The sequence below is a fragment of the Siphateles boraxobius genome, unplaced genomic scaffold (assembly GCF_051911475.1).
Source record: "Siphateles boraxobius isolate OS27281-9 unplaced genomic scaffold, OSU_SipBor_1 12, whole genome shotgun sequence".
Taxonomy (NCBI): domain Eukaryota; kingdom Metazoa; phylum Chordata; class Actinopteri; order Cypriniformes; family Leuciscidae; genus Siphateles; species Siphateles boraxobius.
The window spans coordinates 23,388,460-23,414,514 of NW_027508722.1; the positions used below are offsets into that span (position 1 = coordinate 23,388,460).

At 40.0% G+C, this 26,055-nt stretch overlaps 1 protein-coding gene across 2 annotated transcripts; it reads right to left on the bottom strand.

Annotated features, from left to right (window-relative positions):
• Window positions 1-11,354: 11,354 nt before the first annotated feature.
• tbrg4 (transforming growth factor beta regulator 4) lies at window positions 11,355-24,687 on the bottom strand. Of its 2 annotated transcripts, none has more exons than XM_077214069.1 (12): window positions 24,560-24,687; window positions 23,601-24,067; window positions 23,315-23,496; window positions 19,628-19,772; window positions 19,332-19,506; window positions 19,083-19,240; window positions 18,804-18,914; window positions 18,558-18,702; window positions 17,472-17,714; window positions 17,253-17,364; window positions 17,053-17,167; window positions 11,355-12,735 (listed from the first exon to the last, which is right to left on the bottom strand). In XM_077214069.1, exons 2-12 carry the CDS (start codon window positions 23,997-23,999, stop codon window positions 12,634-12,636), a joined length of 1,887 nt encoding a protein of 628 aa, XP_077070184.1. In that variant the 5' UTR covers window positions 24,000-24,067; window positions 24,560-24,687; the 3' UTR covers window positions 11,355-12,633. The 2 variants fall into 2 exon arrangements, with proteins under 2 accessions (XP_077070184.1, XP_077070194.1); XM_077214079.1 differs by having other exon boundaries at window positions 23,601-24,083; window positions 24,560-24,644.
• Window positions 24,688-26,055: the final 1,368 nt, after the last annotated feature.

Consider the following 26,055-nt stretch of genomic DNA (forward strand, 5'->3'; position numbering starts at 1 on the left):
AGCTGTATATATTCAAGTGATCGCTAAGGCAAAGTGACATAGTCTACTATACAAAAGAGTGTACAGTAGTGAGCAACTCTAAAAAAACGCACACGTGGAAGGAGATCACTCTATGGTGAATATAACATCCGAGAGGAGAGCACAGTTGAATGACTTGAATTTAAATCAAATATGGGACGATTCCTTTCCATGTCATATGTGCACACTAGCCTAACCAAACATCTGCAACTTTACACCATCCAGACTGCACTCTAATTGTTCCTGACAGCTGCTGAAAAAGGTTTTGAATCAACAATGAATCCGTTTTGACTGCTAAATTCTGCGTTATGTTCTGCAATGTGTACTTCCGAGGGTTAAAGTCATCGGTTCATTTCTTGATTGCCGTTTTGCGTTTTGACAGTGTCCACCTGGACAGTTTAGTCATATTGGCTAATTCTCCTTAATTATTGCCCTGTTTTGATCTGTTTTCCTGGAAAATGTATTTATTTTTTATTTTATTTTATCATCGTTATTTTGTTTTAAGGAGATACAAATTGTGCTTATCAACCTTAAATGACATGGTAATGAAATATCACATTATTTTGGCAGTAAAATGTTGGGCGGTTTTTTCTTGTAGTGGGCGGGTTTTGGTGAGCTTTTGGGCTGGAAATCACCGTCCCAATCTGGCAACACTGGCTCTGACCGCAGCATCTCGGTAAAGTTATAGCGACGCGACGTGCTCGGTTTTGCCTATTCAGAAACGAATGGAAAGAGAAACTCATGAGGAGATTCCAATCCCAAAAACGTCGACTTCAGCTGTATTAAGAACGTGAGTAGGCCAGTTGGTTTTATTACTCTTCGTAAGTTGCACCAGACGTGGTGTATATTATGCATTTGACACTGATATGCAATGTGTGTGTGAGTGTGTCGTAGTTGATTATGCATGGTTGATTTAATACTTAACTTGAGATTTGTGACTATTTGGCGATTATAGGAAGTTGGCTTATATCATGCTCACGGAACAATGCAGACCAAGGCTATAACTGTAACATGATATCTCATGGTAGCCGAAATATGATTGGGCAATAGGCTAATTGTAGTTAGGATATTGAAATCGCTGTGAAACTGTTGTAGCTAGTGTTGCCACCCGTCCCGGTTTTTCCGGGATTGTTATTCTTTTTAACAACCTGTCCCGGGAAATTTATAAACTCTCCCGGGACACTGAATGTCCCGGTTTTCAAAAGGATATGTGAATATGTCCCGGGTTTCGAAAGGCTACGATGAATATGTCCCGGTTTTCGTAAGTCTATGTGAATATACGTTCAAACAGCGCGCACGGCAGAGAGGTAGAGAGCGCGAGACCTTGCGTCCGTGTGCTAGTGTGCCTCATGAAGCGCATGTAAGCAACCCCCCCCCCCCCCCCAATTTATTGCATGTCATAATTAGGCCCCCCCAAGAATATTAAATGCCCGTCCATTGATTTGTTTCTGCCGCCGGCTCTGCTGGTGTATAAATCGGTTTAACCTGAAATGACATTCAGTTAAGAATATCTTGCTGCGACCCCTGGAAGTAACCTAATAATTAGAATTCCCTTTAGGATTTCCGAATGTGGTTGGATGCATTGATGGCACACATATTCCGATCATTGCACCTTCTGAAAATGAAGCGGACTATGTCAACAGGAGATCCATCCACACACAGTATTGTACACTGACAGCCTACTGTTTCTAATGGTCAAAGACTAAATCACAATAGTGTAACATCTCTCATTCTTTGCACTGTCAAGATCATATGTGATGCTGCACATATAATCACAAATGTGGAGGCCAAGTGGCCCGGCTCTGTTCATGACTCAAGAATGTATCGTGAGTCAACCCTGAGCAACAGGCTGGAAAGGGGTAAGTAATGTATATCCTATACACATATTTCAATGTATGCACTACACACTTACAGGGGAATTTCTATGCAGCTCTAAAGCAATGTGAACTTTCTTACAGGAGAGATTGATGGCTTTCTGCTGGGAGATAGGGGTTACCCATGCCGACCAAATCTTATTACCCCTTACCCAGAACCTGAACCAGGCAAAAAGCAGTGTGGCACACTGCAGGACGAGAGCCCGGGTGGAGATGACCATAAGCCTGTTGAAAGCACGTTTCCAGTGCCTACGTCACCTCAGGGTAACCCCTGAAAGGGCCTGCGACATTATTGTGGCATGTGTTGTTCTCCATAATATTGCCATAATTAGAGGGGAGCAACACCCTGCCCTACAATTACAAGACCCCGAGGAAGACCCCATCAACCCTGCAGATTTCCAGGATGGAAGGGTAGTCCGGGATATGATATGCCGCAATGTCTTCTCAGGTTAATCATGATATCCACCACAAAAAAAACAAAAAACAAAGAATAAACACAAAACCACAGCAATTTATATGGTGTTCTTTTTTCATACAAATGTAACCACAAAATAATTAATAAACAAAATCACAGCAATTTATATGGTGTTCTTCATTTCCTAAAAAGAAAAAGATTTTAAAATAGTTTCAGTACTTCCTAGAATTCACCTGTGGCCATACACTCACCTCTAGCTTTAGTTTCAGAATCTCGATTTCCAGATCTGCCTTTTGGATCTGGCGGTCCAAGTATACAAGTTCTTTGCTGTTTTTTTCTATCTTTTTAATAAGAAGAAGTCTATACAACTCCTTAACTGGCAACTGAAAATACAGTAGATTAGAGTTACATCATGTAGTTCTAAAATTCAGAATTAAACTGTGGCATTTACTGTAAATCACCGAACTGTGTTTATCTGTGCACCAGAAGTTGATGGACCTTCCTCCTGCTGTTCATCCACACTCTGGGGGGTAGAGATAAGAATTATCATTTATAGATATAAACTTAGATTCTATAGGCTACTCCACATATAATAGTGAATGTGTAGATTGTTTGATGTGTAGACATATAATATTAACATTACCTCTGTAGGCCTCTCTGTGGCAGCAGAAACGGTTTCTTCATCCCCGTCATCCTGTGAAGATGAGCATTTCATTGAGTAGACTTTATAATACTATTTGTCATAATTGATGGTGTATTGAGTAGGCTACTTACAACTATCTGGGGTTCTGTTGGGGCTGGAGGCTCCAGGAGACAGATATTACCTTCCGAATCTGTTGGGACCAACGAAAAACCCAACCCAAAGTAATATAAATGGAAATATCACATTTAGTCTATATACCCCTATAAGCTATACCCCTCAAAATCCACTTTTCTCAGGATATAATTTTTTGTCTAGTAATTTGAATGTTGTAGGCCTACTCGAAAAGAGATGCAAAGAATTTACTCATTGCTGGGTGTTAAATTTTTTAGAGTCACTTATGTGCTAGTATTTTAAAATGTCAATGACGTCATACACATCGTACCCATCGTACCACCATAGCGCACCACCAGAGATACTGCTTTACGGCAATTCTTCAGTCAATTTGGTGCTTTCTTTTCTCTCGAGGCATCGACAACACAGCTGACGAGAGATGCGCGGATGGGCTGTTATTTCATCCGCAACCGCGTCACAAAACTCATCATCTGTCCGCTATCCATCCGCACCAACGTTTTTGACCAATTTTCAAAACTGCACCTCGCCTGACATCTGCTGATACAAGGCGCTGCTGATGACAGCCACGAGACTAGAAACTGCCCGCCACCCGCCCGAATTTAATTAAAATATTTTTTTCCGTCATGTCATCCGCCCGATCCACGGTTTATCCGCGGAGTCCGCGGCTATAACAGCCAACCGGGCATCTCTACCGCTGACACAGGTAAATACACGTGCTAGAAGAGTTTTTGTTTCGTTGTTTTAAACACCACGCCGAAAATACACACACACATTCTGGTCCCGCTTCGCCATGATGCCATCAAGCGGTATCTCTGGTCGTAATCAGTCCTTCACTGACCAATCAGCGTTCATTAGCAAACTGCTAGCGTGTAATGGGGAACAACAACTCAACCTTTAAGAAATCGAAAGGACATAAGTACTCGTTCATTCAACTTTCGACCTATAACCCATGTTGAACTGGCAAAACCTACAATCAAATCCGAGATTCCTCAACGGCAATCGGGTGAAAGAGACAAATTTAGCCGTCTAGCTCCATAGACTCCCATTGATTTTGCTTTCCGGGCGATCGCCCCCCAGTGGAACTCTGGTGGAACTACAAACAAAATTCGGTACAATAGGGCTTAATAGGGAGTGAACAGGCTCTCCCTAGACGGCTCTCCCTCTGATAGAGGGTACTATTTTGTTCTTACTGACCGCCAGAGGCAGTGCTTCCCACTGAATATTATCTCTTTCGCTCATGCATAGGTCGAGTCTAATAACAACAAAGTCATCACATGACCAGGTACGTCATGGGGATCCCCTCTATTTAACCCTGTGACATCCTGCAATCTGTCTCTATAATCTTCTCGCATACGTGTAAAGATTGCAGGTCGAAGAGAAAAAAACGTTCATTCAGAATACTTGGATTCCGTCTTTCAAAGCCTCGTAACAATCATTTTTGTTGGAGCTGCGCGTTGTGCGTCCTCCAGAGGCTGCGGCGGATTGAAGACAAACTTTACTTTGTTGGAACACGGCTGTTTATTCCGGGTTGCTGCCAGAGCGCGGTAAGTTGCTTACATAAGCACTGGATATTGTTTCTTTGATGAAATGTGTATAAGTGGCATCTCAGAGCGGTTTCGCTCCAAAGAAAAGCCATATAGTGATTAATTATCGGAACAGTAGAGTGTGTGCGTTCCAAGAACAACAATATTGGGGATTTAGCCATGTCAAGTTAATCCAATTAACTGACCCAAATATTAATAATCAATAATAACTTGTTATGATTAATTATGAATATTTGGGTCAGTTAATTGGATTAACTTGACATGGCTAAATCAATATTACAATCAATTAATCAGTTTGTCCAACAAACTCTTTTGATTATTAATTTATTCTAAGAAAAAGGTATCTTCCCTGGCCACAGAAGAATAATTATTTCTTAACATGTACAGCGTTTTGAGCATGTAGCAAGAACAAACCGTAAAGGGACTTCGTATTGCAAGCAAATCAGAACCAAATACATAAAGTGCATAAGTTTTATTAACTAAATCATAAACATAAATAAACTAAACACATATATATACAGAAATACAGAAATAGGTTAGTGATAGGATTAACTTGGAAAACCGGAAAAAGGGACTATGAGAAGAACCATCAGAATTTCATTTTCACATTTCATTGAATTTAATACTTGCATTTGTAGTGGGAACAATTCTTTTTGAGTCGTTGATGGTCCCGGCAATGTCAAGTGGAAGTTGGTTGAGAGTTCTCTTTCTCCAGGAACGCATGGCTGGTTTGTTCAAGGCCTGAGGTCCTGTTGAGGCCACGCCGAGCACCCAGGAGAAGTGAGGAAGTCGGAAGAGTGGGTGATTGGAGTCGTTGTTGGTTGGAGTCTTTGTTCCAAAACTCCTGAGATTGTTCTTGGTTCTTTTTGAGAGAGTCTTCTAAGCCCATATCTGGTTGGATCGAGGCCTGCTGGGCCCTGGGGCCCCGTGGAGGGGGAGGGGGTTCCCCAGTATCACCAGAACTGTGTTGCGGCTGGATGAAAGAACTAAGAGTGGGAGGTCACATTTGGACTGTCTCTAATAAAGGCTGGAAAGGATCCACCCCCAAGGGTTGAACTCAACCAATAAGATCGGTGACATGTCTGAGAGGGAAAAGTGGCTCTTAGTTGATTTACGAGTCTTTGTCTCAAGCATGGTTCTACCTTCATTAATGCTCAGATAGCTATAACACATCCACACTGCATTCTAGAAGAAGGTGATGTAGATCAAAGTGTGAGTCATTAAATGAGGATTAATTAGGTAGGAGGCATGATACAGGTGAGGTTACATTGATCGTTAGTTGGTGGTATACCAGGGTACATACCATACATAATAGTCACACAGTCACATAATAGTCACAATAGTCATCACAGTTTTATGCATGTTCATTTATAGATCAATTAGTCTATGATTAATGCAGCAAAGTCTGTTTTAAAGAGGGTTTCTGTGTTCCCATTGTATCTCTCTCTTGTGCATGTGGCCACATTCCTCGGAGGTCGTAAAATCTCCTTATCATGCCCTGTAACATGACACTGTTTCTGCCCTTGTGTTCGTTCATTTGGGCTGTTAGTTTTGGAGTTTCATAAACCTTTGTATATAATGAATAATTAGTGTGTGTCTGATTGGTCCATACCCTACACCCACATGGCACAGGAGCAGGCTGGTCAAAGTTACAGAACGATGCCTCCTTACCTTGAAACAATGGAAAAAGAGGTCATTCCTGACGAAAGGGGTAGCTCTGGGTGTGATTCCCTCTCGCCGGGAGATAATACAGGCCGATGCTTCACTAAGTGGCTGGGGGGCAGTGTGGGAGCACAGGATGATCAGAGGGTTATGGAAACCCGAGCAAGCCACAAAAGACATAAATACCCAAGCAGTGCAATTAGCTATGAAGCATTTTGCGCCGGCCCTAAAGAACCACCATATTCTCATCAGAACGGACAATACAACTGTGGTATATAATATCAACCATCAAGGTGGCATGAGGTCCAGCCAGTCTTTGAGAGTAGCACAAAACCTCCTGACATGGGCCTTCCCTCGGTTCACAAGCATCAGGGCGATGCATATACCGGGAGTGTCGAATGTGGTGGCAGACTTCTTGTCTCGCCACAGACCTTTGCCAGGAGACTGGAGACTCAATCCAGAAGTTGTTCAGAGGATTTGGCAACGATTTGGCAGAGCACAGGTGGATCTATTTGCCTCAGAGACCTCAACCCACTGCCCCCTGTGGTTCTCCTGGACAGAGAAGTCCAGCCCATTGGGTCAGGATGCGTTAACGCATGCCTGGCCAAATCTTCTACTCTATGCCTTTCCCCCGAACCCCTTAATTCTGCCAACTCTCCACAGAATTCTTCAAGGGAACCACAGGATGCTCCCAGTGGCACCGAACTGGCCAGGCAGACATTGGTTTCCAATGTTATGCCGGCTTCTCAATGGGGAGCCCTGGAGCCTACCCAGGAGGCAGGACCTGCTCCTTAAGTTGCAGAGGCAGATTTGGCACTCAAACCCAGATCAGTTACAGCTCTGTGTATGGCCGCTGAAGAGACAGAATTACTGTTGAAGTCTTGTGAGGTTAGGTTGCAAAACACCATCCTGAATTCTAGAACACCTTCCACCAGGAATATCTATGCTTGCAGGTGGAAGCTTTTCACTGATTGGTGTACACCAAGAAGTTTGGTCCAAGACCACTGCCCGGTGCCAATGGTGTTATGTTTTCTGCAGGCCCTGCTAGACAATAACAGGGTAAAAGGGCTCCCTCTACCCTAAAGGTATATGTGGCTGCAATCTCTGCCCAGCATGTAAAAGAAAATGGTCAATCACTAGGGTCTCATATTCTAATCACCCGCTTTCTGAAAGGTGCTCAGCGATTGCACCCTGCTCCAACTGTTAGAGTACCCGCATGGGACCTCAGTCTGGTTTTAAGAACACTTACACAACACCCATTTGAGCCAATGGAGCATTGTGACCTGAAGTGGCTTTCAATAAAGACTGTATTCCTTTTGGCAATAACGTCAGCCAAACGTGTTGGTGAGCTCCACGCATTGTCAACCAATACTTCCTGTATGCGTTGGAATGTGGATGGAACAATGGTGACATTGTGGCCTAACCCCTCATTCCTACCCAAAAGGCTCTCAACATCATTTAGGAATCAACCAATTGAGTTGGTAGCACTTAATCGTTCTGTGTCTGACACACAAGATGGTAATCCGGCGGAACAATTATGCCCAGTTTGAGCCCTTCGGGGCTATCTGAGTGCCACAGAGAAACTGCGACAGACAGACCAACTCTTTCTCTGCTACGGTGGGCCAAGAAAAGGGCAGCCTCTGTCAAGATTTCCATTACACGAGAGTAGATGTTAAAACTTCATGCTGATTTGTACTCTGCTTTCGCCAAGATAAGCACCAACTAAGACATACCTTTACAGTAACCTATGCTTCTCCATCCATTTACGCTTCTTTCCATATGGTGATGTAAATCTCCTTCTGTCTAGTGTTAACACGCATTAGCACACATAACGGTTGCAACCACAGTGCGGTCCCCCCATGACAACCGTCTGGATTGAGCTGAGTAGGGGACATCTCTAGGGTCTTCAAGTGGGCACCTTCCGTCCTCAGTGTTTAGTCTACTAGCCCACGACACCTCAAGAGGGCTCGACAGTGACTCTGGCGTCCCAGAGTCACCCCCCTCCGTCCCCCACTCAACTCAGCCCAGCTTACTGACTTCTACATCCCTCCTGCTGCTGAGAGCTAACCACAATCTCTCCGCATCCAACCATACGCGCCAACCCGTTTGACTAAGGCTGTCGAGCCCCACTGGTGCGTTAATATGCAGTTTCAGTGGCAACGGTTCCGTATGGCATACCACCTACCGCAAAACACAATATCTGCCCAACCACCCGTCATTCATGCAATATACACAGGAACGTAATGACTGTAAATACTATACAACCTATACAAATAAACCAACAGACTCTTCAAGTTTTCAAGAATTCTACGAAACCGTAGCATGGCGGCCTGTACACAGCCAGCTAGAATCTTTCCGTCTCAACCACAGCCAGTTGCTGCTCATTTCTGCTGCTTCAGAGAAGTTCTTTACTGTGCGACGCAACTCTTGGCCACTGAATCCGACGTCTCTGAGGAACCGGGTTGTAGAGTGTGCCACAAAACCTCGACAACCCACTTCCACTGGATAAACCTGGACTCTCCATCCTCGCTGTTCTGTTTCAGTGGCCAGATGAGCATACCGCAGTTTTTTCCTCTCATATGCCTCATCTACCGCATCCTCCCATGGCACTGTTAACTCTATTAGTTGACTAATGCGTGCTGATCAAAGCAGAGGTAGTCACACTGGGTGGTGGAGGTCATTGGCCAGGCATATAAGGAAAACAACCTGACATTGCCAGCCGGCATAAAATGCCATTCAACAAGAAGTATCTCAACATCTTGGGCAGCATTAAAAGGTGTACCTCTAATGGACATTTGTGCGGCGGCTAATTGGTCATCCACTGATATATTTTCCAGATACTACAGAGTTAATGTTGCAGCCATTACTGGTGCTTTGGAAGCGGCAGTCCTCTTGAGACCCTCAACTTCAGCTTAAGATTAGGAGTAGCCTCCTCGTGACCTTGTTGTTATGAGTCATCCAGTGGGAAGCACTGCCTCTGGCGGTCAGTAAGAACGAAATAGAACGAGAGTTATGAATGTAACTACGGTTCTATGAGTTCTGGATGACCGCCAGATCACCCTGTCACTCGGAGTCTTGCGAGAAGATTCTGTCGAGACAGATTGCAGGATGTCACATGGTTAAATAGAGAGGAACCCCATGAGGTACCTGGTTAAGTGATGACTTTGTTGTTATTAGACTCGACCTAGGCATGAGCAAGAGAGATAATATTCAGTGGGAAGCACTGCCTCTGGCTGTCATCCAGAACTCATAGAACCGTAGTTACATTCGTAACTCTCATTTTCACTACACGTCATCAATCCAGAAGTCTGCCATTTTGGAGGCACTGAACATAAACAATGCCACTGAACTTAACGGACTTGCATATTTGGCTGATTATTGCTGCTGAAAAATGGTCGTGTTTTGGTGTGTACTAATCGGTCGCACCAGGATAAAACACTTTGAGTTCTATAGACTGCCAAAAGTTAAAGTGAAGAGTGCAAAAAACGAATGAAATAAGGCATTTGTGGTTGAGAGAGGCACAGCATTAGCCACGTGTAAATGAAGCGTTGACTATGGCTAAAATGTTGACATAAAGTAGTTAACTATGGCTACATTCACACTGTCAGTCCAAATCTGATTATCTTTGTATCCGATTGGAATCAGATCTAAAATGATGTCCACACTGTGCATCGCACCTGTTCAGATCCGAGTCGTGTGTTCATGCAGCTCTTTGGCAATGACGTTGCGTTGATGGAGGGGTTTGCATTTGCAATAGAGATGTTGTCTTATTTATATTTTATACATGGAAATGTGTAGCCGCCGCCCTGGACTACTGCGTCTTGAGCTGCAGAACTGTAGGAGGGTATGCACAGCTTTTTTTCCGGGCCGGTTTAAAAATATGTTTCAAAAATGATAATTTTCCGCTTGTCCGGCACTTTGCAACCACAGAGCCTTGTTTCGCCAACGACTTTCAGCATTTTTCCCCATAACAACGTCGTATAAATTTGACGTGGCATGAGAAAGTCACATACCACGCGAAATCCGATCAGAGCGTTCAGACTGAAGTGGATTTCCTGATATGGGATTTGAATAGGATTTCAAACCACATATGGATGTAGCTTGAAACGGATTTCATGTGCTTTTTTTTGGACTGACAATCTGAACGTAGCCTATGTCGGGATAGGAACTAGAAGGAAGAATAGTGGTAAGGGCTAGAGAAGCTAGCTCGTTCGGATCTTTACCATATTAACTTTAGTTCGTCAAAATTACGCGCTCTTTCCAGCTTACTAAGTCCTTCAGCATATTGATAGCGGCTCCCTGATGCCCGCAAATTAGTTCAAATCTCCCGGAATATAGAGCTCCAAACCGTGTAGCTCCACACCATTTGTGTGTGCCTCATGAAGCGCATATATATATATATATATATATATATATATATATTATTCTATTAAAATGCTTTCAGAAATAAAAAAAAACATTAATAACCTGCCTTAACCACATATTCCATACCTCCACGCACCCTGCTCGCATAGACAACACATCATCAGTGTGTTACATCCACGAGGCCATTTGTTTTTCCCCAAAAAGGGGAGTTACCCTTCGATGACGCAAAAGTAGCGTTGGTCTATAACTGAGCTCTGCAAAGGCACGGCAGCCACCTTTTACAGTTCCTCCTGAACCAAAACATCGAGTTTATGCGATGTCATAATCATAAATTACAAGATGGCAAACCATGGCGTTCTACCCGGCTGTTCACGTCTCAGATTCGGGTTTCAACACTACCAATGGCAAAATTAATCTGCAGCAGTCAGGTGGTACAAGTCAATAGTTCTGCTAGTTGTTTACGTTCATTATTGTTGTAAAGTTATATGCTTTGAGACATGAGGTTATTTAACACCGTCTCTCCTCGTGACACTTTGCAAACTCTGTTGTGTGCGTTCACGTGTTTTGAAGGAGGTGTGGCTTTGGAGACTCTGAAGGGAGGGTGGGATCTCATGCTTACAAAGCTAGCTTACTATTGTTAGCCACTCCAAAATTGCCTACCCTTAAGCTTTAAAGGTACACACAGCATATCGGAGCAAACATTAGACATATTTCGGTATTTATTGTTAATTGATAGTCAGCTCATTGGTAAAAACACATTTATCTGATCCATAGCAGAACATATGCTCAGCACCACAACAAACCCAACCTGTGCCTGTTGATGCAATCAATCTGTGTACCAATCATCGGAAAAAAAATTAAGACCAGATTCACCTTGTATTAGTATGTTATTTTCATTACACAAAACATCACAGCACGACTACAGACAGACAGCCAACATTAGCAAACCACATTGGGCAAAATACAGTAATGAGTCATCATATGCTCTTTGATGAAAATACGAGATTAGTTTTATTGATACCACACATTGCAAACACCGAGGTGCTTGAGGTGAAAGTGGAAAAATTCATTCTCTGTACAAAATCTTTTCAAGATTTCAAGAGAAAGATCCACTAAGACTGACCAGAGTCATGTAACTCCAGGCTTGACGGCAAATAACGGTGCAATGATGGCCTTTCCAAAATAAATATTTAAGGCAAAAACTGTCATCCAATATGTATTCTTACATACAACCATATTTTTCATATATATTTAATTAAATCACAATTACATTTGCAAATGTACAGATATCAGGTGAGGCAAGTAGAGTTGTTATCATTTTACTTAATAATAGAGTGGTGGTTTCTAAGTGTAATGAAGGTATCTTTAAGTACTAAACTCTCAATCCCTTTCTCCATAAATATTTCCATCCTAATAACTGTCTCCTTGGAAACAAGGAAAGCCCCATGTGTTGTCTAGGCAACCACATCAAAAACAGAAGGTGTATGCATTTATTAAAAGTGGAAGTAGAGAGTGTGAACATCCAAGTTGTTGAGGATGTGGAGGATTAAAACAACTCTCTGATAATTTAGTGTAGTTGATGTGGAGTTGTTTCCCTCTGTGGTAAACATTGCTTATGCCCTTTAGATCAGTCACACACTTTCATTTAACAACATATGTCTAGCTCTTTGGCTCAGTTTCCTTTTTGGGAAGGCAGCGGATACACAACTCTGTTGTTTCCGAGTATTTGCTGTTTTCTGGAGGCTCCGCTTTCTGTTCCTGCAGAGATGGATCACAGCTCCTAGTCGCATTTGATTTCCACTCTGATGTTTGTGTGGATCATGGAACTTGGCGATGCTTTAACAGTCTCTCTCTGTGTGTATCTAATACTCAATATCTGTATCTTTACTTCACCTGTAAGTCCTGTTATTGTCTGGCCCAGTTGATGTCTATAAGCTGCCTGTGTCCAAAGTATTTAAAGTTATCAAAAGGCTTGATGTCTCACTTAGCCATGTCCTCAGCCACTGCCTTCCCTAATTTGTCTTTCAAGTAAGCCACTTTCTGCCAATCAGATTTCAGCTCCAGCCATTCAAAGTACGGCACCTGTAAAGGGACACAAAAGGAGAGGGGTTGTGACAAATCAATATGCTCAAGATTAAAATTGCAGTCACATTTGTTATTGTTCAGCAAATTTTCACAGGCGAAATAAGAGTATTTTCAATAGGAATCCATGCAATGTAGAATTTAGCAAATTTCACAGATTTTGCAACAGGTTCAAGCTGCATTGGTTTGAAAGTGATGGTTTTGTGTGCTGATGTATAAAGCAGTTTACAAAGTTGAAAATAGACAATGGGTGAATTTTGCTAATGTATGTGACCACAAAATCAATCTCAGAAAATGGAAAAATGTTACGAACTCTTGCCTTTTAAAATGGCCTGTGTAAGCTAGCACATCAAATGGCAGGAGCATTGTCAGCCTTGTGCTCAGTTGGAAGTCAAGACAAGTCCAGCCAACTCTATTAAACTGTACCCCAGGAGGCAGAGGGCTAACAGGATTGGCCTACATGCTGCAGACAGAGCCTGAGTCCTTTTCCGCAGTTCTGTCTTTACTGCCGCTATTTATAACCCAAAGTCAAGGGGGACTGCCTGCCATGTAATAGCTATTACAATAGGAATAGAACTAATCAGGCTAACAACACTGGTGCTATAAAAAGGAGAGAACTTTTTTGAATCATAAGAACTGTTATTGCGTGTTGGGAGACCATCAGCAGTCAGATTTCCTTTATCATGTGACGAGAGTGAGGCCAGCTTACTGACAAGACAATGGCGGAAGATTTGGTTTCAAAGGGAAATGTTAAAGCGCCTATTTGGCAATATTTTGAATGAACCCAATGCTAATAGTGAACCTGCAAACATAATCATAAAGAATAATAATAAACCCAGTATTCAAGCAATTGCTGTGCCTGAATTGCCGTTAATTCGAAAGCTTTACAAGCGAAAGTAAAATGTGAACGGCTGCATGGGCATTTAAAAGCAATTTAAAAGTGAGGTGGAAAAGAGAGAAAAACTCCAAACTCTCCAACATAATTGCAGCGTGCACTTATTATGAATAAAATGTTATAATAAAATGGTTAGCGTTCTTGGTGTGAACAGGCCTTAATACTAGTGATCGACCGATGTATCGGTTTACTGATGGTATTGGTTTGGTAATATCGGATTCGCCGATAAACGGCGCCATCTTGTGGCTGTTTTGAGAATTCCGCCATTGCAGCCTGCGTCTGAGGAGATCAGTCAACAACTCTGTGCACAGGTAAAGTATATATTCTACTTGCTTTGCTTTAATTATTCAACTTTATTTAATATAACAGACATGCAGAAATGAGATTTGAGACAAAGGCCTGATATAGTTTATTTATGCAGCTTGGTTCTAAAAAATTGAGACGAACTCATGGAGTCACGTAGCGTAATCCGTCATGTCCTGCCCCAATAAAGACGTAACTTTGCATGAATTAAATAAAACAGACATGAATGAGTCTATGTTGTATTTGCTCACCATTAGTCTCGAAAAAAAAGTTTGTTCATATTGCAGTGAGTGCTCACTGGGTTGATGATTAGGAATGCTCAAGTACGGCCACTGAATGAAACTTTTGACAAGATTATCTTGTTTAAACACCCTAGATTATATTATCATTTACTACATAGCAATTATTTCGCTAATACACATCTAAATATACCGCTTTGTGGAAATTAATTATTTATTATCTGCACGCGCGATCGCGGTTGAGTAGTTATAGTTCTGTGCAAATACATAGATAAACAGCACTTTGTCAGAAAGCATTTCATGATCTAGAGACCGACAAAAATATTATTAATAATTAATAACATACTAGTTGGAAAATGCAATGATGTATATTCTGTTTTGTTTGTTACTTTCCTGACAATGTTATATTCCAGCTAATATTATTCAGTGAATTAATATTACGCAGTGAATTATTCTTCACTTTTAGTTTATACCTATTAAACGGCACATAAACCTTCTAAAACTGTTTAAAATGAATTAAATTTCTGCAAAGGTGATATGACTCCCATTTTCTCCATATGAAAACATTAGTCTTTTAAAATTTATTTTGCCTATTGTTAACATTGTTGCTGCTGATGCTTATAAATTATATGTATAATTTAGATATAAATTATATAATGTAATAATATAAAGGTTTTGGTAACACTTTATTTTAGTGTTCTTGGTACGTATGTTACATGTAATTACCATAGTAATAACAGTAAATGATGCATAATTACATGCAACTAACCCTCAACCAAATCCTAATCCTACCCTAACCCTATAGTAAGTACATGTAGTCAGGCGCGGATTTATGGGCGGGCCTGGGTGGGCACGTGCCCACCCAGATTGACAGGTGGCCCATCCAATCAGATTAATAAAAACGAAATTTAAATTTTTAATTTTAATAATAATAATAATAATAATGAATTAAGTTTGGCCATATACGGCCCGCCGAACACTTTATATGATATATGACAAGCCTGAGCGCGTCCATCTCTGGCTCAGCGCCAGACAACGCGCGAACGCACAGTTTGAATCTGGCAGTTATGTCATGTCACTGTACATATTTTGTCCAGACTTTGACACCCTTGCAAGGAGAGGGGACGAGGCTCATTGTTCACATGAACACCGTGTCTTGGAAAGACAAAGACGGGCCCATTCACATATCGCGTTTTTTGCGCGCTCAAGTTTGTTATTTTATTTCAGATGTTCGCGCTCATAATGGAAGCGACGCGGTCGTGAAAGACGTGGTCAGGCATCTGATTGACTCGTCAAACGCATGCGTTTCGACTGCCAAGGGACTCGCGATTTGTCATAAAAGCGCGCGTTCTTAACGTGCGCTTTGTGGTCACGGAAAAAGCGCGTCAGAAACGCGCGTTTTTTGCATCAAAACGTGCGTCCTCGACGTGTGATCTGCTATTTAAATTATATTGTTTCTGTCTGAAGGTGTTTTATGCCTCTGAAGTGTTTTTGTAACAAGAAAAGAAAAACAACTCTCGGTTTCAAGTTCACTGTTTTTTATTTCAGCACCTCGGACAGTCCCTTAATCCCTTCGTTCGAGACACATCTCGCAAATTTTCCAGTTGTAATTCCGGTAAGACTTTACAATAAAGTTTCAAACTTTATTTTTTTTTTAATGCAAAAACCACACATTTCTGGCGCGCGTTTTCCGTGACCACAAAGTGCACGTTAAGAATGCGCGCTTTTATGGCAAATCGCGCGTCCCGCATGCCTTATGAATACTTTAGCTTGCCATCAGTGTTGCCAGATGTACGATAATTATCGTATTTGTACGATAATTTTGACCTCTGTACGATGTACGATCAATAATGAAAAAATCCTATAATGTACGATAATTTCAGAGTTTTCAGTCGTTCGTCCAAACACACATCCTACCGCTTCTCTCTCTGACCCAGAATCATTTTGCAGGCTCACCTGCCTGCACGCAAGCACGTACACACACACACACACACACACACACACACACACACACACACACACACACACACACACACACACACACACACACACACACACAGGCACCGCACGTGTCGCCCGGCCCGCACGTCAACACTACTCCATCTAATCCATCCTACATGTTGGGATAAATAGCTGTATTCTGCACGTTTACGTCGTGTACGATAAAGTTCTTCCAAATACGATCATTTTGAACTTCTGGTACGATAATTGGACATTTCCAATCTGGCAACACTGCTTGCCATACGCATGTGGTGCAGGCTGCAGCGCGCTCGTTTTTCCAGGCGCGCCTATGTGCTGCGGCGAGATGAAAAACATCTCAACTTTTCAGAGAGTGCCGCAAGGTCATTTGACTAAAACCAACCGGTCAGCTTCGGTCTTTCCGTATTAACAACTTCGAAAGCTCGGCCGAACAGCTGATCATAGCTGTACAGTGCGGTTTTTATTTCTCATCTCCATAAATATAGCCTACTAAACCCTAGATTCAGGCCCACCTCGACTTAATCCAGGCCCACCCATCTGTCACGTTCTGCATCCGCCACTGCATGTAGTTAATTAATATTACACTGTACTTAAATATTTAATTACACTGTAACAATGACACCTTAAAATAAAGTGTAACCAAGGTTTTTTTTTGTATGCAAGGAGGGAGTGATTGTTATAAATAAAATGGTTTGTTCAGTTCATTTGTGCTGTGATAATTGTGTCAAAAACAGAAGTATAAAAGTAAATAAATATCGGTTCTGCATATCGGTTATCGGGCACATAAACATGCAAATAATCGGTATCGGTTATAAAAAATCAATATCGGTCGATCACTACTTAATACTTCGAATTTACTGATTTGTTTTCATCTCCTATGATTGTATTTCACTGTCTCACCTCCACCACTATAAACCCAGCCAGCTGTAGGTGGCGTTTCTGCATGGCAAAGCGGCCCAGAAGATTCTTGCTCTTGAGGCAGAAGTTAGAAAAGTCCCAAGACATAAATGCTATTCTGCAAATAGATACAAGCACATTGACACAATCAGAAATCATCTCTGTATGTTCTCTTAGAACAAAGCTTTCACATTGATACTCACCGTCGTGCCCCTGCAGGTAAGGCATCAGGTCCACCACCTCCAGGTAAATGATGGGCTTGCAAGTTCTCCAAATCAATAGGTTTATTTTCTGAATCTACCACAAGCTCTCCATCTGTGGTGAACATAGATCAACAGATATACAAATTATCAGGAGGTTCTGTTAGACCCATGAATGGAAATCAAACCTATGACGTTTATTACCTTGTAGTTGCTACTCACCAATTGTCCAGCCGTATACAGTTTTGACAGCAGTGCGGAGGGCCTGTGTCCGGCTGTTGGTCAGACTCTGGAGGGTTGTGTGTAGGCTGCTCTGCATAGGGGTGTTGGTCTCCACTTTCCCCTGGGCAGCTGGCAGCAGTACAGCAGGGGATTTAATAGTGATTCCTAGAGGCTCCAGCTGAGCAAAGGCAGAGATATGCAGCAATTTCAGCCGATAGTTCTCAGTCCGATCCACAAAGCCACCTGTTGGATGAGTCAGGAAAACATCACAATTACACAAACACATGATATGACTGCAGACTGACTTGAAATATAGTGCACAGCTTGACAGGCTATTAAAAATAAGTGTGTGACAATTCTGCAATTTGTTCTTTTGTGTTCCATGGAAAAATGAACCACATACATTTACATAGACATTAGGGTGAAATAATGACACTATTTTCATTTCTAGGTGAACTATTCCTTAAAATACACTACCATTCAAAGATTTGGGGTTGATACGATTTTTAAATGTTTTTGAAAGATTTATGCTCACCAAGTCTGCGTCTACTACTTGAAATAACTGTTTGATGTATTTGGCAGAGACTGTACGCTGATTTAGTGCTCAAGAAATATTTCTTCTTATTATCAGTGTTGAAAACTTACTGCTTAATAACCACTTAATATTTTTGTGGAAAATGTGATTGTTTTTTATAAAGATTCATAATTTTATTTTCTTTGTGATTATTCTTTGATGAATAGAAAGCATTTATTTGAAACAGAAGTCGTTTGTTATGATGGGATAGTCTTTATGGTCACCTTTGATCAATTTAATGCACTCTTGCTGATTAATAGTATTCATTTCTTTAAAAAACAAAAACAAAAACAAAACCCACCATACTGACTCAAAACTTCTGAACAGTAGTGTAGGTTATGAAAGTAAAGACAGACATTGGACAATGCTCCTATACTGCCACCGTGTGTTTCGAATGAGAACAGCAATTTATATTAATTACATTGATACACAGGAAATATAAATTCAGCAGTTTTCCCAAAATGAGAGTATAGTCTTTTCTGAATATTTTTACAACATTCATTCCTTCGCACCTGAAAGTTTCTTCTGAAAGTCATGCTTTGTAACAGAGGCGATGTAATCAGGATTGGCCTGGTTCAGCACACACAACGACCAGACCACATCTGTTTTCAGGAAGGGCTCTAAATTTTGAAAGGAACCTTCCAGAGCTTTGTGTACCTGTAGCCATACAATAAAACCTATTACATACATACATAAATGTACAGTGCATTGCAGTTAATCATGGATAATAACAATATATTACCACTCTGATTGGTTACCTTATGGTAAAACTCCTCTCCTCTGGCAAGTTGGAAGTTGAGTTTGGCGAAAGACATGAGAAGATTACAGACCTGAAGAGTGCTGTAGCTTTCACTATAACTCACATAGTGCTGAAAAACAACAGAGAGGGGGAGACAAAAGTAAGTATGTGTGTGTAGATGGAGACTGGCGATGGAGAGAATATTACAATCAAACAAAATAAAAGGTTGCTTTCAAGGAAAGTATAATTTACTTTGTGCTGCTGATTTGTTAAAAATCAGCAAGAAAAAGACTCTAACCTGAGCAAAGCCTTCAAACAGAGGCAAGTGGAGCCACTTGAGGAAGGCTAGAGACTTGGCACAGCGGGTGACATCTAGGGAACTCAGATCTGATAACCTAGGCAATAGCTCTGTCGCTATTCTCTTAAGAACCTGTGCCTGGTGAAAATTCAGCTTACCTTTTATTCAAAGGAAGATGAGAGGATAATTAAATTTTTACAGTTATTTATGGAAGTTCAAAAACCCAAGCTATCACAATTTCTCACTGACCGTAAGTGTAGGCGATGTCAAGCAGCAACGGCGTTTTCAGTTCAAAGGAGGATTTTTGGTTCAGGTGGTATGAGAGAGCCCGTAACAAAGAAACGGCCCTCCTGTTTTGAGAAGCCAGTGCTAATGCCACCTTCCGGATATCATCTGCGCTAAAGCTCTCTGCCAACTCCAGAGCCTGGAAAGCACAAGATACAGTTCAGCATTAGTTACATAAGCCTAAGACAATATAATGCAAAGTGTTCAAATATGTTGGGTTGGCTAGGTGGCTAAAGGTGTTTTAAAGTGTGTCCACTCACTTTGTCCTCCAGTTTGTCCATTAGAGAGGGGGAGAAAAACAAAGCACGGCCCATGAGAATGGTGATGGTACGACTGTCACTTAGCTCTGTCCAGCGCAGCTCCAGTTGTTTCAGCAGGGTTGTTGTGAGCACTTCGTTTTCATACCTATCATAACACAAGCAACAACATTACAAGAACAAATCAGTTACCAACTACAGCATCAAGAACTTAAGAAACTTGTTTTAAAAAAAATTGGCTATGTTTTTTTATTTTTTGCAGGATTATTGACATATACAAATCAGTTCATTCAATGCAGGCACATACAAATTCTCTATTGATATACAATATTGTTCAAAAGTTTGGGGTCGATAGGATTTTTAAAAATGTTTTGAAATGTGTCTTTTATGCTCACCAAGGCTGCTTTTATTTGATGAAAAAAATATACTGTCATTATGTAAATGATTACAATTGAAAATAACTTTTCTATTTTAAAATGCATTTTATTCCTGTGATGCAAAGCTGAATTTTTAGCATCATTACTCCAGTCTTCAGTGTCACATGATCCTTCAGAAATCATTCTAATATGTTGATTTGGAGCTCAAGATATATCAAAATATAGTTTAAGCAGCTTTGCAGAAAATGCATGTGTCTACATTACAATTTATAGTGATCTGTTTTCAGAGGTGACATTGTCCAAGCTATGCATTTTAGAAATATACATATACATCACGCAGTTAGCAAACAATGTATTTATTTAACATAAAATAAATAATTTAGGGCAGAAACAATGAGCTGTGTCCTCCTGAATAAAAGCTTCTTTGAAAAACGAAAAAGTACCCCAAACTACTGAATGTTAATATAACTGTTATATAATAATTAAAGACCTCCTGTGGTGAAAATCAAGTTTTTATTGTTGTTTATATGTCTCTGTGGTGTTTTTAATATGCTTTAAGACAAACCATGTCCAAATTACCCAGTCTACAACATTGCTGAGTATTTTCTCATTAAAACTGCAGTGAACCAAAGACAGCGTCAAAAACGCGGTTTGAAACCGCAGTTGTTCTCTAGTCTACGTCACAAATATGTTGTAACCAATCACATCAATGTGCAGGCGGGCTTTGGCATGTCATTAACTGCTGTGAAGCAAGGGAGTCTCAAGAGAAGCCAGGTTATCCCGGTATATTTTTCTGTTGATTTGAAAAATCAGGTACATTTAGCAATATAGTGTGTGAAACTGTTAATTATGTAAAGTATGTATATTACGATGCTATGATGAACTATATGCCTTTCTCCACTGACGTTCTAAGTTGTTCGTAGCGTTTCTAAGGATGCTGATTGTTAGAAGGCAGCTGTCTGACTCAGAGATGAAGAACGGGAACATAGTTTGTGTAACATTAGCAACACATTATTAGCTGTTTGATAACATAGTCAAGCCAAAGGCAAATCTAACCATTAAGTGTCCAACGTTGTAGAGCGATACATAAAACGCATTACCATTCTGATACTAGGGCTGGGTATTGTTCAAAATCTTTCGATCCGGTGCCAATTTCGATACCTCAGTTTCGATACCGGTTCCTAACGATACTTTTTTCGATACCAATTTTATGAAATCCATTTGAACAAAATTACATAACACATTACCTCAGAAAAACTTTGATTTTATTTTTTCAGTTTGACTCATGCTCCTAGCCAGTGCAAAAAGGAACGAAAAAAAAAGCACAAAGGAACAAAAAATGTTTTATAAAGAGCTCATGCTGACCAAATCTGAATTTTTCAAAAAATAAAATAAAGTAAAACTTGTAATATTGTAAAATAGTAATACAATTTAAAATCTTATTTGAATATATTTCAAAATGTAATTTATTGAAATGAATTGAATTCAAAGCTGAATTTTCAAAATCATTACTTCAGTGTCACATGACCCTTCAGAAATATGAAAACAGTTTGCTGCTTAATATTTTGGAAACTATGATACATTTTTTCATGATTCTTTGATGAATAAAAAAATTTAAAAACGAAATATTTTGTAACATTACACATGTTTTAATGTCACCTTTGATAACTTTAATGCATCCTATTCCTTACTGAAAAAAAATTCTGACTAACTAACACATTTTGGAACGGCAGTGTACATTCAGTAGGTTATTATTTATTGCAATATAAATACTGTCAGAGTGATCAACAAGGTATCTCTTCATTTACCAGTCGAAGACGGAGCAACTTTTATGTTTACTCCGTGCACTGTCAAGGTCTTCATCATATTTCTCGTGGTATACCGGTCTTTACAGCAATTATTTTACCGCAAATACTGTATCGCGCGCTGTTGGCATCAGGCCTGGAGAAATGTACCCACACTTTTGATCGACTTTTCCACATCTTTAAGGTATTATGTGTGTGTGCTCGCATCTCATATGAATATGTGTGCAGAGAGTTTGTGTGCGTGTGTGCTCGCGTGTCATTGAGTATGTGCGCGAGTTTGTGTGTGTGCTCGCGTCTGATATAAGTATGTGCGCGGAGAGTTCCGCATGTCTTGTGTGTGTAGAGTTTGCGTGTATGTGCATTTAATATGTATTTGTTTGAGCACTGACGTTGATGAGTTAACTCCTTAGGTATCGAAATCTGGAACCGAACAACATGTCATTTTTCGATACTCCATAGTATCGAAGCAATTCGGTCGATACCTAAAAAGTATCGAACTCGGTACCCAGCCCTAAGATACATAAAACACAAAATTCATAAAAGTCTAATACCATTCTGATACATCGACTTGAAGACAACCCTGTATAATTCACTCTTCCACTTCTTTTTCTGAATCAGTTTCTGGTTCAAACATATATGGCTTAATTAAAACAGTATTTCCACTTGCCATTGTGCAGCGTTTACAACAGTAAAGTTGACCGAGTGGATCTAGCTGGTGTGAGTGAGTGGAGGCGGGGCTAATTAGCATATTCCTGACTCTGCGTATACTAAATGAAGCAAGGGTTACATTCAAGCTATTTTAAGGCATAAAGAATTTTTTTCCCAGGACTTTATTTTTATTTTTAAAGATGTCATTGTGATGATCAGTTTTAAGGGATAAAATTATTGACTACAGGGGGACTTTAATAATTATATAACCGAGTTATTTAAGTGATATCAAATACATAAATATATAAAATATGTTAGAGATATGAGGATATATAGGATTCGTTTAGCTAGTTGTTAGGATATAAGTAAAACTTAATGAATGAATGTATCCAATGAATATAGGGGGTCACACAACCAGAGGTAACTGAATATTTTCCATCATTAACTGTTCTCTTCATAAACAAAAAAACTGCATAATCTACCGTATATGCTTGTCCTGTAAGTGCATGATAAAAAATTAAGATGTGAATGAAAAGCCATCAAGTCTTGAAAATTAAAATGATGGGTAATAATCATGTAATAATAGATTATGACGGAATTTTTATGACCCAGTCCGTCAAAATGACACACACAAACACAACACAAAAATGTTTAATTATTTTAAATGAGTCTGTCTGCATGTATATTAAAATCTTATAACTAAAACAAAAATCTGAATAAATAAACAAACAGACTACCCCACTAATCAACTAGTTCATTCAACAACTGACTAATCTTCCCTTGTAGGTCTATTTTTAAATTGTCAATAGTGCTAACGTCTATGAGTGTTAATCATGCTTTGTCAAGCATATGAATCTCACCCTCTTTTGCGCTGAAAGGCTACCCAGTCCACCAGGTAGGCCAGTTGACGGTAGGTAAGGCGCCGGATCCTCCAAAGCACTTCATTCTGGATGGAGTGGAGTACAGGGGCATCAGAAGGGACACCCAGCATAGTGAGCGTACGCAGAAGAGCCACCAGAGATCCATTCCACACTGAGGACACCTGTATGAGAACAACAAGATAATCTTCCACCGGCCCAATACATCTTTATCAGTGACAAGTGACTTTCAATTCAAGCTGCTACTCAGACTGGTTGTCATGGTTACCTGAGCGTTTACAGTCTCCAGCATGTGTTCGAAGCGCGGGTCCTGCAGAATTTCTTTGCCGCCCTTCTCCGTGATCCGCAGGTTCAGCTGGACCAGACACCTGGCAGCATCGCTGGCAGATCTGCCTTGCTCTGCCCACAACTGAAGCACTTCCTTTGGAGTGGATGCCTTTTCAACAAGTTTGACTAGTTCTGTACATTCATATGGAAATGGTGTCTCCTCCATCCTGGCCAGTTCATTGCCCTGACAGAAGTGCCTAGAAGAAGGTTGGATCCAAGACACGGACATCGGGCACAGAGGCTCTGTATGGTGAACTGTGGAAGTCTGTAGTCGGACTGAGGCAACCTGAGAGCAGCGAGGAAACCATCGTGCCCATCTGCACAGCAGCCGAGTGGTCATTTTGGAAAGGGGACTTCCTCTATTCAACAACCAATCAAAGCATTTGCACCCACATCTCACCTGAGCACCTAAGAATTAACCAGACTGCACATATAAGAAAAGTAATAGTTGTGAGCCAAATTATGTAAACAAATAACACCAGTCAGATGTTGATGTTATATATATATATATATATATATATATATATATATATATATATATATATATATATATTTATGATGTTTCGTGGATGTGAACAATTACATGATTTATTTAACTAATTATCTTTTACTAGTACTCTTGCTTTCAACACAATAATCTTGAGCTTCGACACTTTTCAATTATACTGCATGTAAACAGCATATAAAAGATCTATCAGATGTCTGAATTACCTAGCTGCTATCTGTCATGGGCAGAAGTCTATTTCTGACCTTGCCGATTTGGGCAACGCAGCAATAAGCTTATGAAACGGTCAACGTTATCAACAAATGAATTTTCAGCAACTCAGTAAACATTGATACAGTTCAATAAACATTTTTTATCATACGGTTTTGGCGATACACCCAATACTGCTTTCTTACCGTGTCAAATTAGGTTTTATAAGCCTGGCGACGACATTCACATGGAGGAACTATCGGTCGCGGAGATTCTGCGTCAGTGTGAACCGGCAACATGTGATTTCGACAGCATATCGTGATTGGTCGGTATACCTTTGAGTTAGAACAAGTTAGATAACAAACAAATTTGTATTATTATTATTATTATTATTATTATTATTATTATTATTATTATTTCCATTGAATCCAAATAGTAGGACGATCTCTTCAGCGTCTGAAAAAATACGTAAAACGCTTAGTGTAAGATTAACTATATATATATATATATATATATATATATATATATATATATATATATATATATATATATATATATATATATATATATATATTATATATATACTTTTATTCATTTTTAATTGTTATAAATAAATCATTTGTAATAATAATACTGCCTCCATATGAACTTATAAGAGTTTTGAGAGAGGTCAGACATTAGGAGAAGATTTATCCGTAGGCTTACACATTGCCTTTCAGAATCCGAATTTGAAGCTCAATGACAGCACTCTTGCTTATTATATGATCTAGCTTCTGTAAAATAACAACATTACGCATAGTACAATTACAGGGCTGAACTGTGCTGCCATTTGAGTTGGAGGTGGTAGTAGCAGGTTTACATAGGCTAGGTTCTTTCAGATACAGTGAAAGCACACACTCTTAGCTTATTTAGCAAATAGCTTATTTGCTTGTTTATTTAGCCTATGCAAATTAACCCCCAAGCTAATGCGTCATAATGTTATTATTCACTAAATATAGATTAATAATTTAAGAAGACTTAGTTTTGCAATAAAGCTAAGAAGAGAACAAATTGCAGTCAGTCCACTATAACAAGCTGTTCATAAAACGACCAGCAGATGGCGACATTGGCCAACTAAGTGATAACTGAGCTATGAATTCATCAGATATTGCCTAAAATAAATTTGACATTATTTTTTTTAGGTAATATTTCAGCTGATTGATAAGCTCAGCCATAAAGCTCCAGGTTTTCTGTACTGAACAATGTAACTGATTGAGTTGATTAAATCCTCCCATTCCAGTTGTATTATTCTCTAATGGGAACAAAGATGCAGAATAGTGGTCTATTCTTGGTTCAGTAATAGCATGAATGCAGCAAACAAAAATAATATTTTCCGTCATTTTGTAGGGGATGATTTTGTCCCGATCAGCCTAATCTGTTGTGACATGCATGCTCAAATGTTAAGAGAATTTAGGAGACTAAGGAGAGTATATAGCCTAACATAATAAATATTCCACCAGTTTCACAGACAAGTCTTAAGATTAGTCCCATACTAAAATGCATGTTTGAGCTGTTTTAACTGAAAGCAACTTGCACTGATATATCTTAAAATATGTTTAAACATGTTTGTCTCAAGATGCACACCAATGCTTTTTAAGGCACGTTTATACTTAAATGTACTAATTGAACTAAGGCCTAATCTTGCGGCTTAATCTAATTCCTG